This window comes from Phodopus roborovskii, unplaced genomic scaffold, assembly GCF_943737965.1.
Source record: "Phodopus roborovskii unplaced genomic scaffold, PHOROB, whole genome shotgun sequence".
In the NCBI taxonomy this organism is placed as follows: Eukaryota; Metazoa; Chordata; class Mammalia; order Rodentia; family Cricetidae; genus Phodopus; species Phodopus roborovskii.
The window spans coordinates 11,787,108-11,806,179 of NW_026126571.1; the positions used below are offsets into that span (position 1 = coordinate 11,787,108).

The 19,072-nt window shown below is 38.9% G+C and overlaps 1 protein-coding gene, 1 pseudogene and 1 gene segment (V, D, J or C); 2 read left to right on the forward strand and 1 right to left on the reverse strand.

Moving 5' to 3' along the window:
• Window positions 1-19,072, forward strand: part of LOC127235735 (ribose-5-phosphate isomerase) — an 877,486-nt gene that overhangs the window by 443,812 nt on the left and 414,602 nt on the right. The gene's annotated exons all lie outside the window — the stretch shown is intronic.
• Window positions 6,875-7,383, reverse strand: LOC127235859 (immunoglobulin kappa variable 1-17-like). The segment is given in 2 exon segments: window positions 6,875-7,197; window positions 7,317-7,383. Coding segments are annotated over 2 exon segments (378 nt in total).
• LOC127235860 (ornithine decarboxylase-like) lies at window positions 10,879-11,572 on the forward strand (annotated as a pseudogene).

Consider the following 19,072-nt stretch of genomic DNA (forward strand, 5'->3'; position numbering starts at 1 on the left):
GTTTATCTGTGGGTGTCTACTTCTGTTTCCATCAGCTACTACATGAAGGTTCTAGGATGGCATATAAGTTAGTTATCAATCTCATTATCAGGGAAGGGCATTTAAGGTAGCTTTTCCACTTTTGCTCAGATTGTTAGTTGGGGTCACCTTTGTATGTCTCTGGACATCTGGACATTTCTCTAGAGGCAGTACATGGCAATAGACATGGATGTATCTGCATTCACTACACATCATCGCTCAGTTGTGCCAGCACCATTTGTTGAAGATGCTTTCTTCCTTCCATTGAATAATTTTAGCTGTTTTGTCAAAAAATCAGGTGTTCGTAGGTGTGTGGGTTAATATTAGGGTTTTTATTCGATTCCATTGGTCTACCTGTCTATTTTTGTGCCAATACCAGGCTGTTTTCAGGACTCTAGCTCTATCCTAGTGCTTGAAGTCAGAGATGGTGATGCTTCCTGAAGTTCCTTTATTGTACAGGGTTATTTTGTCTATCCTGGGTCTTTTGTTTTTCCACATAAAGTTGAGTATTATCTTTTCAAGGTCAGTGAAGAATTGTTCTGGGATTTTGATGGGGATTGCATTGAATCTGTAGATTGATTTGGCAATATTGCCATTGTTACTATGTTTTTCCTACCTATCCAAGAGCATGGGAGATTTTTCCAATTTGTGGTATCTTCTTTAATTTCTTTCTTTAAAAACACAAAGTTCTTGCTACATAGGTCATTCACTTGTTTGGTAAGAATTACCCCCAAGACATTTTATGTTGTTTGTGGCTATTGTAAAGGGTGATGTTTCTCTGTTTCTTTCTCAGCCCCTTTATTACCTGGATATAGGAGGGCTACTGATTTTTGTTTTGAGTTGATCTTATATCCTGTTAATTTGCTGAAAGTGTTTATCGGCTGTAGGAGTTCCCTGGTAGAGTTTTTTTGGCCGCTTATGTAAACTATCATATCATCCGCAAATAGTGATCGTTTGACTTCTTCCTTTCAAATGTGTATCCCCTTGATAACCTTTTGTTGTACTATTGCTATAGCTAGAACTACAACATTGAAGAGCTATGGAGAGTGTGGACAGGTTTGTCTTGTTCCTGATTTTAGAGGAATCATCTTAAGCTTCTCTACATTCAGTTTGATGTTGGCTGTTGGTTTCCTATATATTGCTTTTATCATGTTTAGGTATGTTCCTGTTATCCCTGATCTCTCCAAGACCTTTATCATGAAATGATGTTGGATTTTGTCAAAGGTTTTTCAGTATTTAGTGAGATGATTATGTGGTTTTTCTTTTTCAGTTTGTTTATATGGTGGATTGCATTGATAGATATATTTATATGTTGAACCATCCCTGCATCCCTGGGAAGAAGCCTACTTTGTCATGGTGGGTGATTTCTCTAAAGTGTTCTAGGATTAGATTTGCCAGTATTTAATTGAGTATTTTTGCATCAATGTTCATGAGGGATATTGGTCTTTAGTTCTCTTTCTTAGTTGTATCTTTGTGTGGCTCGGGCATGAAGGTAATTGTAGCCTCATAAAAAGAGTTAGGTAATAAATCTTCTGTTTCTATTGCGTGCAACAATTTGAGGAATACTCTTCCTTGAATTTCTGGAAGAATTCTGCACTTAAACCATCTGGCCCTAGGGTTATAGGTCTATTTAAATTGCTTATTTGTTTTGATTTAATTTTGGTAAGTGATAGCTATCCAGAAATTTGCCATTTCCTTTGAATTTTTGAAATTTTTGGAGTACAGGTTTTCAAGGTATGGTCTGAAGAATCCCTGGATTTCCTTGGTGTCCAATGTTATGTCCCCCTTTTCATTTCTGATTTTGCTGATTCACATGTTCTCTCTGCTTTTTGGTTAGTTTGGATAAGGGTTTGTTTACCCTGTTGTTTTTCTCAAAGATCCAAGCCTTAGTTACATTGATTCTTTATATTTTTTTTCCTAGTTTCTACTTTATTGACTTCAGCCCTCAAATTGATGTTTTTCCTGTCATCTCCTCCAGGGTAAGTTTGCTTTTTTTTTTTTTTAATTCTAGGGCTTTCGGTTCTGTTAATTTTCTAATGTGTCTATCCTCCAATTTAATGATATGGGCACTTAGTGCAATGAACTTTCCTTGTAGCAATGCTTTTAATGTGTCCCATAAGTTTGGGTATGTTGTGTCTTCATTCTCATTGAATTCTAGGAAATCTTTAATTTCTTAACTTTATTTCTTCCTTGACCCAGGAATGGTGCAATTACACGTCGTTCGGTTTTCATGAATTTGTATGGTTTCTGCAATTTGTGTTGTTGTTAAATTCCAACTTTAAAGCATGGTGGTCTAATAAGATAGGGGGTTATTCCAATTTTTTCTGTAGCTGTTGTGATTTGTTATGTTGCCTAGTATGTGGTCGATTTTAGAGAAGGTTCCATGTGAAGCAGAGAAAAAGGTATATTCTTTTGTGTTTGGTTGGAATGTTCTATAGATGTTTATTAAACCCAATTGGGACCTAACTTCTGTTAGTTCTTTTGTTTCTGAGTTAAGTTTCTGTCTGGTGGCCCTGTTTAGTGATGAGAGTGGGGTGCTGAAGTCTCCCACTATGAGAGTGTGAGGTTTTATATGAACTTTGAGTTTTAGTAGTGTCCTACAAATGTGGGTGCCTTTGTATTTGGGGCATAGATGTTCAGAATTGAGACTTTGTGCTGATGGATTTCTCCTGTGAAGAATATGAAATGACCTTCTTCATCTCTTTTTATTGATTTTTGTTTGAAGTCTAACTTGTTAGATATTAGGATGACTTCACCTGCTTTCTTCTTGGGTCCATTTGATTAGAAGATCTTTCCCAACCAAAACTAAAGGAAAAATGGTGATCTATAGACTGGGGAATGGAATGGCTATTACTCAGAAGGAACTGCCAACATGCTGAAGTAATAGCACACTATTTACTATAGACAAATAGCTAAAGAAAACAAAAGGAAAATCAAGATCTTGTCTGATTTATGGTGTGTGTGCAATGGTATAACTATATAAGGTCATCAAACTAGCTGACAGAAATGTGGCAAAGATAGCTTGTCATGGGAGTCATGAATGTAAATGACAAAACCTATCAAAACTTAGCAAAGATATCAAATGTGTAGTTCATACAAGCAAGACAACAAAAATGTCTGAAAATAATGAAATAGTGGACAAATTGGCCTCATAGTAAAATAGTAAAATTTTCCAGGAAGCAAATTCAGAATAAATTAGCATGAATGATAGACTACACATTCAAAAGAATTAAAAGTTTATCCCTAACACACACACACACACACACACACACACACACACACACACAAATAATAAAAATAAAATAAAATAAGGGGAAATAGAGAATCAAATTATACCAGGAAAATCCCAATGAGAATATTATAAGGAATCCATAGCCAGGCTCTCGTTCACACATTTAACGCAAGCACATGAGAGGTGCACACCTTTAATCCCAACACTTGGAAGGCAGAGGCAGGTCCATAAAAATTACAGTGTTTGAAATTCAAAAGCCACTTGAAAAAGTCAGGCTGAAATTCAAGGTGAATGTCTTTTTGAATCTAAAAAGAAATACATTTAAACCTTGAGTTTGCATATAAAGAGAAAAGAGAATGTTTATTGGCATAAACTAAGATATATGTAGGTTCAAGTTTTCAAAAAAGAATATTTTTAATTGGAAGATTATGCTTTTTCTGTTGCCAAAAATCATTTTGCCGTAGGGAAGACAGAACTTGCTGAAAAAGGAAAACCCCACACAGTAAGAGATGGGGCAGGATTTTGCTTTTTATCTTTCCAGGAGATTAAAAGAATTCAACTGAAGAATTCAGGGACCACTGAACAAATGAAACATCTGAAGAAAAAGGGTAGATCATCAAAAGAAAATGTCCCAAAAGAAAGAGTAAATTGACCAAATGGTATTGCCCATCTCTAACAGAGTAGAATGGCCTAAATCATCCCAAATGCTTCTTTCTGCTGCCCTCTACATAAATGGCAAATGGTCATATGTGGTCCTAATTCAATTAAAAATTAAAGCTGTCTTTGAAGTTGGAGCTTGGCTCTCTCCTTGTCTAAAATCATGCATGCTTGCTAAAGGAAAATCCAAAGTCTCTGCCTCATATCAGAACAATCTAGTATGGTACAGAGGGAAACAAAATATAAGGAACTATTCTATTTTCACTAATCTAATCTAATTATCACTTGGTTTCCATTTGACTCTCTGGAATTTTTCTTAAGGTATAAATAACACCTCAGTCTATAAGATCATTACGTATAGATAACTTTCTGTGGTGATGTCATACATAGCACTTTCTCATTATAGAATAAGTTTCATCTAGCTTCTTTCACATGTTTTCAGACTGAAGCAGGTAACTAGGGGCTAAGTTTGTGTACCTTGGATATATTTTAATAGATGTATTTTATAGTGGTTCAAACCCTTCAGACATCTGCTGAATATGGCATTTAAAATGCTCAAGTGCTTTGTTTTTGTCTTGTTTTGTTCATGACCATTCCTAATAGTAACCTTTAAGGTCTCCAAGAACATGATGGGGCCCAGCAATGATAAATTCACCTGGACTTTGGTAATTGTCAGTCACTAAGCTGGCAAACACCAACCAAAATCAGCTCCAAACTACAAACTGCTCGGGACTTTCGAGTCACTGAGTTTGTATGAGACTGCCACAAGCATTTTACAGAACTTTCAACTCAAAAATACTTAAGCTGGATATTGTGGGGAAACTTGGAAGACACTGTTTCATTATTGTAAATAGGTTTGCTGTACTGGAGTTAAAAACCTTTCCTTTTCATTTAGACAAAAAAGGGAGAATATTGCACGATATTTGATTACACTGTGGACCTTGAGAGTGTGTTTTTCACTCTTTGTTGTGTGCTTTCTGCCTGAATATTGTGAATAGGTAGAGTTAGAGCCATGGAGAAAAGGGAAAAGCAAGCAACTAGTTGATGGGGGAAAACAAAAACAAAACAAAACAACGGTGAATGTAAGAGGGAGTCAGGAAGACAGAGACTTTGACAGAGAGAGGGCATAGGAAGTAGTTGGGAGGGACATCTGGTTGGAGGAGTTTTGTTTGAACTGGCATGGGAGAAACCATTTTCAGGAATGGCAGCAGAGGAGAAAGCGGCAGGCTGCTTTCTCTGCCTCTCTGAACTATTAGATTTTGACCCCAGCTTCTGTCTTTATTGGTAAAATCAAATTATTGAGATTTAATTTAAAACATATGGGCAAGTGTGTGAAATGTCTTGGCTGAAAATTGATGTGGGAGGACCCTGTCCAGTGGGCTTGGTGCTACCTCTGGTCACATGGCCCTGGAACTTACAAGAGAGAGAACTGAGCAAGCCCCAGGAACTGCAGTAAGCAGCATTCCTCAGCAGTCACTACTTGAATTCCAGCTTCCAGTTCCTGCCAAGTTCCTGCCCTGGCTCCCTCAATGATAAGCTGTAAGCAGATGTAGAACGCATAAGCCAAATAAACCCTTTTCTGTCCTAAACGGAGAGTATTTCATCACATGAACAGAAACATAATGGAAACAAGGCATTTTTCCCCTTTGCTTAAATGTATTTCTAAGTCTTCCTCCTCTATTCTTCCCCCTTTTTTCCCAATCTTATTTATTTCTTCTTCAGTTCATCACTGTTGTCATGTAGCCATGCTTTGCATATTTTTGTATGTTGATATTGTATTCTGAAATGTGACCAAATTCTTTGCCTATCAGTAAGTGCCTTTATACACAAACCAAATGGTCAGATGATAGGTGGGTGGGTTCTATTGTATTTGGGGTGCTAAATGTACGCTTATTTGCAGGCTACAAGTGAGAGAATTATTCCCTTTCTTTGCCCTGGTATATTTGATAAGTGGTTGGTACAAACATGTAGTTTCTGTTTTTATTCCTTAATGTGCCAACAATACATTTTAGTTACCCTATGAGTTTTATTTAATGCATCAGTGGACACATTTTGGTGCCCCCTGTGAGGAATATTTAATAAATTATTAACACAAATAATTAGAAAGAAATCAAAACACACCAGTAGAATGGTAGAGTGACTCATTTTACAAACAATTATACCCATAATGTTGCAAAAGAGCAGAAACAACCATATTTTTCGTTCATTTTCCAGAGCAAAATGGATAAAAAGGAACAAAAAAAGTAGACTAAATATTATATACCTTCAGATGTTCAAAACGTAAAAAACCAACATTTTAAAATTTTGAATCCACATTGGTTTTGTTAATTTGGACACTCGTGAGGCAGGTCATCTTAAGGGTTTAAGCAATTAACCCCTTATGCAAAAGAGGCAGTGGCCTGTGATCTTAGGCCAAGACATCTCTCAAGAATAGAATCCCAATGTAGGGAAATGATGTTCCAACCAGCCCCAGTCTTTTACATTTCAACAGCTCTGGGTCTCTCATGATCGGAAAATCTCTGGAAATGCCATCAGAATAATTCTGGAAGTATGTTGTTTATTTTCTTTATCTTCCCCTGGTTTCCTGTAGAGTTGCTCAATAAAATCCAGGATGAAATTCAAAGGCAAAAGAGAGGGTTTTCACTACTATCATCACCTGTGATAAACCGTATGAAGCAAGGATAGAGCCTCTCCTGTTGTATGTCGCATGAAGATTGAAGCATCAGCAATGTCTCCCTGAACTTCCCAGACCTCTCCAAGGACAGCATGGTTAGGCAGTTTATTCCCTTTGTTATGATAGATGCCCATTGAATACTGACAGAGGGCCAGAGGAAAAAGGATTAACATACAGATAACTGAGTACTTTCAAGCAAACTGTTTCTTGATACACAATAGTCTGAGCACATATACACTCAGGGAACAGCAGCTGGCACAGCATAGCCTCAAACTTCTGCTTCCCTCAGTGGTTTATGTCATGGCGTGTGTCACTGTGTGAGGAGCACTGTAATGCTGTAGACAAAAATAAGTTCCAGCATCTTCAGGCTCCAGGCTGCTGATGCTTAGAGTGAAACTTCTCCCAGAATATTGGCCACTGAACCTTGATGGGACACCAGATTGCAAACTATTTCCATTATAAACCAGTAATTTAGGAGCTTTTCCTGGTTTCTGCTGGTACCAGTTTAGCTCATTGCTAATGCCCTGACTTGCCAGGCAAGTGATGGTCACTTTGTCTCCTAGAGATGCTGTCAGGGAGGGGGGAGACTGTGTCACTTGAATGTCACAGTTGGCAGCTGAAAGAAGAAAAACAAACAAAATAACACAATTAACAATGTTTGGTAGGAATTTCCTGATTAAAAGGGGTGTGATGGCTACTCTGGGTTGAAAACAATTTATATCCTGTACAACTTACCTGAGAACCAGAGTAGCCAAATTGCCAGGGCCTGAGTAGGGGTCTTCATGGCCATGCTGTGTCCTGACTGGGACTGACTCCTGCAGGGACTGTGAACAGTCACCTAAGAATCTGTCAGTTAAGGGGGATGCTCTGGGCACATGCAAATTAGCCAAGTCTGTCAGACCTATGGACTGTTGCAAGGTGTGCTCACCTCAGTTCAGTAGCACAGGAAGTCTCGGTCTATAGAAACCCTCCACAGGTCATGGGGGGGGGGATCAGAGGCTCACTACTGAGAAAGTGTTTCCCCCGGGGACTACAGGATATAATTAGTCTAGAATCCTTTAAATAGAGTATTTTTGTTTTGTTTCTCACTGCATGGATAAAACCATACTTTTCTAACCTTGAATATAAGATAAACAGTTGGAGATTTAATTCTTTGGGAACTGCAAGCAATTTGGGTGAGGCCAAAGTGTTTTGGTTTTTTTTTTTTTTTTTTTTTTGTTTTTTTTTTTTTTGTTTTGTTTTTCTTCTTTGGGGTTTTATGTGATAAATCATCAGGCAAGCCATGAACAGAGATATAACTTTGATGGAAACTTAGATGCATAGAATGGAACAAAGGGAGGTGAATATGCATGCATACATTTATAGCCATATGTTAAAATAAGAGAATGTAAAAATCTCCTTTTATGAACATAGTTTAATGGCCTATAGGGAAGGGCTAGACACTGAGTGTCGTAAGCAAACTGTCACCCCCCACAAGGGATACCCTCCATTTCTCAAGGCCTTTTTCACTCAATCAATTTAGGAACTTGTTCTTTGCCTTTTGAAAGTCTCTAGCATACCCCTTTTTCTAAGATACTAAATAATTCCCAGGTCAGTGTCCTGTACTACAGAGATGAACCATTCATGATCTTTCTTATTCAAGCTCTTCACTATTAGAAAAGCAGAGACATTCTACAGAATGAGTCCGGCCTTGAAATCTCTGTGATCCACAAACCTGAAAGTTCCACATCAAATATCGCTTCTAGTTCTATTTCACACAAAGCAAGCTAGTTTTATATCAATTTGGCCCAAGCTAAAATCATCTGAGAAAAGGAAACCTCAGTTGAGAATGTCTCTATAAGATAGTGCTGTATGCAAGCCTATAGATAATTTTGTTACTTACTAATTGATGCAGGAGGGCAAAACTCATTGTAGGTAAGGGCACCCCTGGACAAGTGTTCCTGAATTTTATAAGAAAGCAGGCTGAGTAGGCCGTAAGGAGTAAAGCCCTCTCATGGCGTCTATATGAGCTCCTAACTTCAAGTTCCTACCTTGTTAGAGTTCCTGTCGTCTCTTCCTTCAATGATGTACAGTGATGTGAAAGCATACTACAAATATGCCTCAACCTGATTTTGGCCAGGTCTTTCATCACAGTAATGGTAACACTAAGACACACATTGAAAGCAATCCTCCTCCTCTTCTTCCTCCTCCTCCTCCTTCTTCTTCTTCTTCTTCTTTTCCTTCTCCTTCTTCCTCCTCCTCTTCCTCCTCCTCCTACTCCTTCTTTTTATTTTATTCTTTTTTTTAGTTTGAAAATTCTAATTATCGTGTGCTACCTAGCAATGAACTCTGGTGTGTCACCAACCTCTAACTTAATTAACTTCTTGTATCTTTTGTTCCTTATGAATTTAGATGTCAAATTACCTTTTTATTTAATTTCTCATAGTTTTGCTAGAGTGACATAAACTTTTTAATGATAATTTTTTTTAATGTAATGGGCTTTGCAGTGAGTTTGTAAAGTCAGTTTGGGATTCTTCTGTGCCACTGCAGGACACTGCTAAATTTCTGCAGCAGGATATAGAGTCCTCGTTATTTTAGCATCAGGTCAGAAGATTCAGGAGGAAGAACCACAGAGGACAGAGCAGAGTGGATTCCACAGTGAAATGGGCTTTCTTTTGTGTGGCCAACATTAATTTATTCCTTTAACTTCACAGGAGAATGTCAATCAGGCAAATTCATCTCTTTTCCTTGAGCTGGCAAATATATCCATAGTTCCAAAGTATATTTGGTTACACATCACAACACAACAATTATTAAGTACACCAAAGTTAATATAGAAAGTGAATTCTTGGGCTTCATAAGAAAGAATGCTGTTCATGAATAAATACAATTTCCCATCTGCATATATTTGCACACCTTACAACCTTGCTACTTGGAGATATTTCTTAGTTCTGCTTCTATTATTTTCCTATTTTTCATACTCTTTTCTAGAGAGTCACTTCATATGTCCCTTAATCTCTCAGATTTTTCACATAAAGTTTTTGTATAGGTTGAAGATGTAGCTCTTCAGAATTCAGGTGGTGGTCAGCGAAGGGCTTGTGTAGTGACATTCCTTTCTTTTTATTTTTAGAAACACTCTTATTTTACACATCAGTCCCAGTTACCTCTCCCTCCCATCCTCCCATGCCCCTGCCAACACCCCCATCCTACCCATATCCACTTCCCAGGGAAGGGGAGGTCTTCCTTGGGGATCACCAATGTCTGTCACATCATTTGGGGCAGGGCCTAGGCATTCTTTCGGGTATATGCCTAAGAGTGAAATTGCTGCATCTTGAAGTAGACTGATTCCCATTTTCTTGAGAATCTGCCATACTGAATTTCTACTGCACAAGTTTGCTCTCCCATCAGCAGTGGAGGAGTGCTACCCTTTCTCCACGTCCTCTCCAGCGTAAACTGTCATTAGTGTTTTTGCTTTTAGCCATTCTGACAGAAGTAAGATGGTATCTTGGAGTTGTTCTGATTTGCTTTTCCCTAATGGCTAAGGATGTTGAGCAATTTCTTAAGTGTCTTTTAGCCATTTTAGATTCCTCTATTCAAGCATCTAAATTTGAACCAAAGATTCAAATGGGCTCCATGAAAAAGGTAAGGTCTGAGGGGTATGCATTCCATACAAATTTGTTTAAAAAAGATTTAAGTGGGGAGAATTCTTTGACTTTTGCAAACAACACTTGAAAAGAGGAACAATGGACAATTGCAACAGTGAACATTAGTCTTCCAATGACAATAAGATTGTTCCAAAATTGCACAAATTCAAGGAAGTAAATGAGGGAAGATTAATACTACCAGATAAATGAACACACCTACATTTCCTAGTGCATAATACCATTCCAGGTGATGAGTCTAAACAAAACTAATACCTTATTTTGATATTAATAATAAGGCTTCAAGTTTCCATAGAAGTAATTTCCTTGAATTTAAACTCATAGTATTCATGACTCTAACTTCACATAGTTTATACTTGTAGAGAGAAAAATCAACAGATAATGAAAAACCTGTTAGAAATAATAGAATCCACACTTCCAGAACAAGGAAATGAGTTGAACATGAATTAAGTAAATACCACCAGCGATAGCACCTCAACAAGACCATGAAATACACAGGGGGTGGGGGGGGCAGGGGCTGAAGCAAGACTAATGTCTGCAGATGTGATCTGGATGATGTGATCACTAATGATTTGTGAAGGGCCAGGTGAAATTAAATGTCAGAAAAAAATGAGGTATGACAATGACCTTTCAAAGAAGGAAGCTAACTGTGTCTGTTTGGTATTGGTGGTGGCTTTCCTGTACCTGAGGATACAGAGCTTAAATTTGAAGAGATCGCCAGTGTTACCAACCCTGCTCTGGACAAGTACTTCTCGCACGACTCTGGAATGAGAGTTATAGCGAGCCAGGCAGATACTATGTGTCGCCTCAAGTTTCACACTGGCAGTTAATATCACTGCCAAAAAAAAAAAATCGTATGGAAGGAACAGACAGGCTCTGATGATGAAGATGAGTCCTGAGTCCAGTGAGCAAACCTTCATGTATTACATGAATGTCTGAGTGTATGGGTCATTTAACTGCATTCTTTATGATCATGTGCCTGTGAAGCCCCTGCTGCCAAAGAGAAATGAGAAGTATTAAGAAGTATTACTCATCCAGCATCTGGGGACCAATGTGTGATGGCCTTGACCAGATCGTCGAGCACTCTAACCTGCCTGAAATGCACGTGGGTGATTGGATGCTCTTTGAGAACACGGTTGTGCTGTCTCTACTTTCAGCGGGTTCCAGAGGTCTTCTATCTACCATGTAATGTCGAGGCCAACGTGGCAGCTCATGAGGCATATCCAGAACCACGGCTTCACACCAGAAGTGGAGGACCAGGGTGTTGGCACTCTCCCCATGTCTTGTGCCCAGGAAGGCGGGATGGACCGTCATCCATCATCTTGTGCTTCTGCTAGCATCAATGTGTAGATGCCATCCATTCTTGTAGCTCTTACCTGCAAGTTTAGCTTGAATTAAGGGATTTTGGCGGGGAACCATTTAACTTAACTACTGCTAGATTTAGAATGTCTTTATAAGAGTAGGAGTTGGCACAGATGCAGTATGGAAGGCTAGGAGATGGGTCACACTTACCTGTGTTCCTATGGAAATTTGAATGTTTGTTTTACTCGGACTTTTATCACTTTACAGACCTGATACTACCTTGTGCCCCTCAGCCACTGAGCAAGCATTTGTAGCTTGTACATTTGGCAGAATGGGCCAGTGTTGTGATGCATTTTGAAAATAAACTATCTTGAAATAATTGGGCATCAGGGAATGTTTGCAAGTGCTCCTTAAAGAAAGAGCACATTTCCTGCACAGGCTGCTGTAGTCATAGCAGTGAGTCCGACCCACAGCACAGCAGAGAAGGAAAAGGTGGACGGGACAAGGCCACACACCCTCTATATACAGCATCAGTCAGCTGTGAAGTTGGTGAGGAATGTCATTTGCCTAGTGACCTGATATCCTGGCCACACCCCAGGGAAGGCATCTAAGGCTCTTTGAACCTTGCCTGTGGAAGCCTTGAATGTTTGTTCTCAACCCTTGATTTCATCAGCATCACCACCTAGTAACAGTTCGAAGCATCCTACAGCACTTGGCAATCGGCTTTCTGTAATGGATGTGGAGCTGTGTCTCACTTTCCTGTCAGCTTCACAGGATAGTTTTTTGAATGATGACAGCAGAGACTCGCTGTATTATAAGACTGGGTTTTCACTCAGCCTTAGCCCTATCATTCATGGTTGCTGAGAATGCCCGTGTTCACTGTTCTCCTGAAGCAATTTCATTGTTATTGCAGATGAAGAGAACTGAGACTCGTGACCCTTGAGGTGCCCATCCTTCAAGTTCCCCAGCTTCAAGAAATAATCTGGAGTACCACTGTATCTCTCTCATACAGCTGAGCCACCCCAAGCAAGGATGTTTTTGTTAGGGTCTGAATCACTGTGGGAGGAACATATGAAGCTTGCAAGCAGTAATATACTCCTACATCCTCAGGCTCTACTCTGCTGATCTTGAGCGTGAAGTCTGTGCCTGACCCGCTGCCACTGAACCTGTCTGGCACCCCAGAATACCGGTTGGAAATCTTGTAGATCAGGAGCTGTGGAGACTGGCCTGGCTTCTGAAGGAGCCAGTTCAAATATGTGTTTCCATCACTATGTACAAAGCTCTTGCTAGACCTGCAAGAGATGGAGACTTGATCTCCAGGGCTGACAGACAAGGAGGGTGGAGTTTGGGTCATCACAACATCACCTCTGGAAGCTGAAATATAGACAGAGAAATGCAAAGTTAAGGAAACATTTCATGAACAATCTTTATGCTTTCTTTTTTGATATTTATTACAGGTAAGATGTTTATTTTTACATACAATTTTTTATGCATTAAATTTCCCTTATTGATAAACCAAGTGAACTGAAAGCCCTAAAGGGCTTCAAGGCATGAATTATACCACCCCATTCTAAATGTTTCATTATCTTCGTTATAGAACAAGTTATATCCTATCTGAATCCTCCCTCTAATATATGTAAACCTCACATTCCCCACCTGTAGGATAAGAGCCTCTTGTCTTCTCATTCAGGGATAGACTATATGCATGTGATCAGCAGAGGGTCCCTGGCATAGCCCTCCCTATCCGCCCTCCATTCTCACTTCCCTCTCTCCTCACCACGAATCACGAACAACAGCAGCACCAACAGCAGTGCAGGCAGCTTCATCTTGAGGAGGCAGTCTGCAGAGACTGATCAGTTATCACAGGATGTCAACGGAGCTTTTATCTCAGACTAGCAAGGGTGGGTCCTCCCTGGGGAGCAATATGCAAAGGCATGGGCAGTGTTACAGTATAGATAAAGAGTCGCACAGGCTTCTCATGATTGCAAAAATCATGTGACGTATATTTTATGTCAGGGATGATAATAATAAAACAAAATGTGGTGCTTGATAGGAAGAGAACATGATAAAATCTGTTCACCTGTAGGACACCAGACACTTAATCAGTACTGTATCACAGAAGCACTGTGAGGAGGAAACCTGAGCACATGTACGCAGTCATTCCCTGAGAGATGAATTCCTGTGCTTTTGCTCCCTTTCACCAACTCTACAGAGAAATGCCTCTTTTAGCAATGTTAAACGTAGAAAGTAGGAACTGGCTTTCACGAGGTTTATTGAAGTTGTCTCTGCAGGAGCACAAAAACAAATAGTCTTCCTGGGAAGGCATATATTAAATGTTTGTCGTGAAAATGTGAAAGTGATGGATATTAAAAATAATTGCCATAGAAAATATGGTTTGAGGAAACTTGGAATGCAGGGAAGGGTCCATGGTGTTTGTGGCTATTGATATTTCGCAAGTGAATTCCAAATAATTTCTTGTATATGCATTAATTATATATAACTTTTCATCCAACAACTATACCTCGGTAAAATTATATTTTCTCATTTACTTATTATGTTTGTCTGTGTATGTGTGGCCATGTTCATTCCATGGTATAAAGGTGGAAGGCAGTCCTTACCATGTTGGTCCAAGGAAAACTCAAGTTGTTTCCCTTGATGATGAGGTATTTAGACAAGAACCTACCAAACCATGAAGCTGAAGAGTAATGGCCCAAGATTATTAGAAAAAGAACCTTTATAGCCGGGCATTGGTGGCACATGTCTTTAATCCCAGTATTCGGGAGGCAAAGGCAAAGGCAAAGCCAAGCAGATCTCTATGAGTTAGAGGCCAGCCTGGAAAGACATGTGTTATGATGACCCCTGCTGGATGGACAGGCTATGTGATGGCAAAATCAGCTCTATCAAGTTTACCTGCAATCTGTGGCTAGTTAGCCATCCTTTTATTTTCATCCAGTGCTCACAACCATTTTCCATTTCACTTCTTTACTCACAATATTTCTTCTCGCATATTTTATCTTCTTCCAATTTCTCCAGCATTACATGTATAACGGACTCTAAAAGCCTGAAAGTAAATAGCTACAATCATGAAGAATGCATTTATAACATCTTCCGTCCATTTGCAGTCCTAAGCATACTCAAATGGCCAAGAGTTCTGGTAAATTTGTGTCATCTTGACACAAACATAGGTATATCTGAGAAGGGGAAATTTTGGTTCAGAAATTACCTTCATTGGATTGTCCTGTAAGTTTGTTCTTCATTAATGATTGATGTGGGAGGGATCAGCCCATTGTAAGCCCTTCCATAGCTGGACATATGGTCTTAGGTTGTAATCTATTCCCTCAGTTTTGATTTCTGCCTACAGGTTTCTGCATTTAATTCCTGCCTTGACTTAACCCAAATAATGGCCTATAAACTGTAAGCTGAGTAAAGCCTGTCCTCTCCAAATTAATGGAGTGTTCCTTGTACAACTTGATCCAGCCTCATACTTCCAAACCCAGGAACATTCCTAGAACTGACTCTCTGCTTTCAGCCACGGCCAACCCTCTGATTCATTCACCCCAGTTTTTCTGTGGTATGTGCAGGAATGGTCCTCGGGTAAATTGTGGACCCACTTAGTCCCCCCATTCTGGCTTCATTTGATTCCTTTAGTATGTCCTTGTCATCAAATTTAGGATAGTTTTGATGACTCCTCTCAGGAAAGATTCCTCGCTATTTTTTATTAAAATAAATAAATGTGGAAGGTGGTAAAGGAAGGCTGAAACTGTGAGGCACTAACTGTGACTCAGCTGGGGGTGTTATTTGGACATCACAAATGTCAGCTTATTCTAGGGAACTCTACAATCGATGATACCAGAATGGAGAAAGGAAGAGATATCCAATGCTCACCTTCAAAGGTGAAGTCAGAATAGCAAACTCCTTTCTCTGGGTATTTCTTGGCAAATTGAAGATGGGAAAATATACATGTCCAAGACACCTGCTGAGGCAGTACAGAATAGACATGCATTTAAAAGGAGGGAAGGGAATCTAAACCTTTCTTATGATTTTAGATTCTTATTTGAGAATTAAAAAAATGTCCTAAAGCATGTAATGTTTGTTTTCATTTAATATTTTCATAGTTATTTATCTTAAGTATATTTAGTTATTTTCATTTTTAGTAAGTTGTTTATGTCAGTTTTCCTGACAACATGTATTAGGAAGGAAGGAAGGAAAGAAGGAAGGAAGGAAGGAAGGAAGAAAAGGAAACAAACAAACAAACAAAAACAACAAAACAAAATGAAAAACACCTCTGTCCCAGCCAGGGAGGCAAGAGATTTCCCCATGGATAAAAGAAGTACATGTAAAGCCTCGTGCTCTACAGGAGGCCACTCTGTTACCACAAACCTGAGGTAATACCCTTTAAACCCTGTCCAGCTGTTCCCAATACAACTGCCTGTCCTGGCTTAATATCCTGGTTCACAACTCCAGCAAAAAATGCCTGCCTTACTGGAGACCACACTAGTATTTAGAAGCCCAGGTACCAAAATCCTCAGATCACACTAATACCTAGAACACTGAGGCCATGTCAGTTCCCCAAATCCCAGAAACAAAGCCAGCACCCAAAATCACAATTAAAACCCCAGCAGATACACACTGCTGGATCTGAAGACTCACTGGTCATCAGAAGCACAGACAACTCAGGCCAGAAGACCAGCGAAGAAACAGCAATCAAGGGAAGCAAATATGTAAAAAGCATTTACACAACAAAGATAAAGTCAGCAACTAAGTGATAATAACCTCAAACCCAGATGGCTAGAAGTCAGAGTTAAAAACACAATACCCAGGGCAGTATAGCATCACCAAACCGCAGCTATTCTACTACAGTGCACTCTAGATATCCCAACACATCAGGAGAACAAAAAGTACAAGTTCAAAATAAATCTTATGAAGATGATAGAGGTGCTTAAAGAGGAAATTAACAAATCCCTTAATGAAATCCAGGAATCTTAGCAATAGTGAAGAGAGTGACTGAAATGGCCTTCTGTAACCAGATTGGAAACTACCCTAATTGGCATCACAGAGCACTCATGCAGGAACTGAAGGACCAGATAAAGAGATTCATAGCCAATCACTGGGCCTACCTCCAGGAGTCCCGTTGAAGATAGGGAGAAGGGATTATATGAGAAAGCGGAGTCAATATTATGATGAAGAAACCCACTGAAACAACTAACCCGAGCTTGTGGGAGCTCATGAACTCTAGACGGATAGCTAAGAAGCCTGCAAGAGACCGACCTAGGCCCTCTTCAGGTGGGTGACTGTTGTGTAGCTTGGTCTGTTTGTGGGTCCCATAGAAGTTGGAACAGGGGATGACACATGAGCTGGCTATTTGGATCCTATTCCCTAGGGTGGGGTGCCTCATTAAGCCTTGATGAAGGAGATGCTTTGCAGTACTAGAAGTTTATAGAACAACAAATGGATTGGACTATCACAAAATAATCAAATGACCAGAAAAGAAAGCCCCTCTTCACATAAGAGTCAAAACATGAAACATACAGAACAAAGGAAGAATATTGAAAGTTGCAATGGAAACAGGCCAAAAACAAACAAACAACAAACATATAAAGGCAGACGTGATTATCAACAGAGACAGTACGGCAACAAGCCAGTACGGCATGGGGAGATGTCTTGAAGACTCTAAGAAACCACAGATGCCAACACAGACTACTATACCCAACAAAACTTTCAATCACTATAGAGAAAACAAGGTATTTCTTGACAAAGTCAAATTTAAACAAAATATAAATATTATCTATCCATGAATCCAGACCTAAAGAAAGTTCTAGAAGGAAAACTCCAACCCAAGGAGATAAAATACACACATGAAAACACAATTAAAAAATAATTTCCCATAAGCAAAATGAAAAGAAGAGAAACACACACACACACACACACACACACACACATACACACACTTCTACCACCACCAAATTAATAGGAATTAACAAATAACAGGAATTAACAACCATAGTCATTAGTATCTCTCCATATCAATAAACTCAATTTGCCAATAAAAAGACATAGGCTAACAGACTGGATGTTAAAATAAGATTAATCCTTTTGACACGTACAAGAAACACACATCAACAACATCAAAGACAGACATTATGTCAAAGTAACGGGTTTGGAAGATTTTTCAGGCAATTTCACTCAAAAGGTAAGCTGTTGTGATGATTCTAATATCTAACAAAATAGACCTTCAATAAAAATTAATAAAAAGAAATGGGGATCCCTACGTGGTCTCTGCATCAGTTCTTGCTTCATTTCCTGTTTAATTTACTGCCCTAACTTCCCCCAATGGTGGGCTGTGAGACACTTAAATCAAATGTTTCTTCTCCAAAATGGTTTTGCTCAGTAATGTATCACATGACCAGAAACCTAACTATAACAAGTACAATGCATTTAAAACTTTAGTTCAATATATTTCTAAGTCCCACTCCTCTACTCTTCCCCTCCCCCTTTTTCTCAAACTTACACTTTTCATTTTATAATTTCTTTTTCAGTTCATTCCTGTTGTCATATAACAATGTTCTGCATGTTTTTGCATGCCAATTTGGTATTCCAAAGTGTATATTAATTCTCTGTCACACGCTCTACATGGTCAGATGACAGGTTGTTAGCTTATTTCATTTTTAGGTAATAGATATCAACATGTATTGGCATCAGGTAAAAGAATTGTATCTTTTCCTTGGTCTGGTATGTATAATATGTTCTTGGAACAAAGACAAAGCTTTTGTTTTCATTCCTTAATGTGCCAGCAGGGCATTGTGGTTGCCCTCTGAGTTTTTTAAATGTGTAAATACATGTACTTTGGTGCCACTGTGAGGAACTTTTAATAAATTAGTGACACAAATAGCAAGCAAGAAATTAAAGCCCAGTAGTAGAAATGAAGAATGACACACTTTATGAACAATTACACCCTTAATGACACAAATGAACAAAAACATCCATGCTTTTGATGTTTATTATTCAGAGCAAAATGGATAGAAGGGTACAGAGACATACTACATACTAATGTACCCTTCGGATGTTCAAAAATGTGAATTAACAAAATGCACTTATGTATTTCATATTTATATATTTCATATTTATGTATTCTTGTTCATGTTTATAATCTAGACTTTGTAATGCAGAGTATTACGATGATGTAACCACATGGTAGAAGCTATTAAACCCATGACACACAAGAGGCGGGGCGCATAGGACTTGGTCAGATAAGGTACATTTCACAAGAATAAACTGCCAATGTAGAAAATGAGGTTCCACCCAGGCACACTCTCGAATATTTCACTAGCTCTCCATGACATGACATCTTCGTGTAATAAAATAATTAAGGGTTTATTCCATTAATTAAAGCAGATTTCTCATGATCTGATCATCTCTGCAAAGGCCCTTTGAGTAATTCTGTAAATGTATTGTCCCTTAACATTTTTCTTTCTGTAAAGTTGCTCAATAGAGATCCTCTCTGAAAGTCAAAAGGATTTTCACCATCCATCAGCACCTATGGTAAACCAT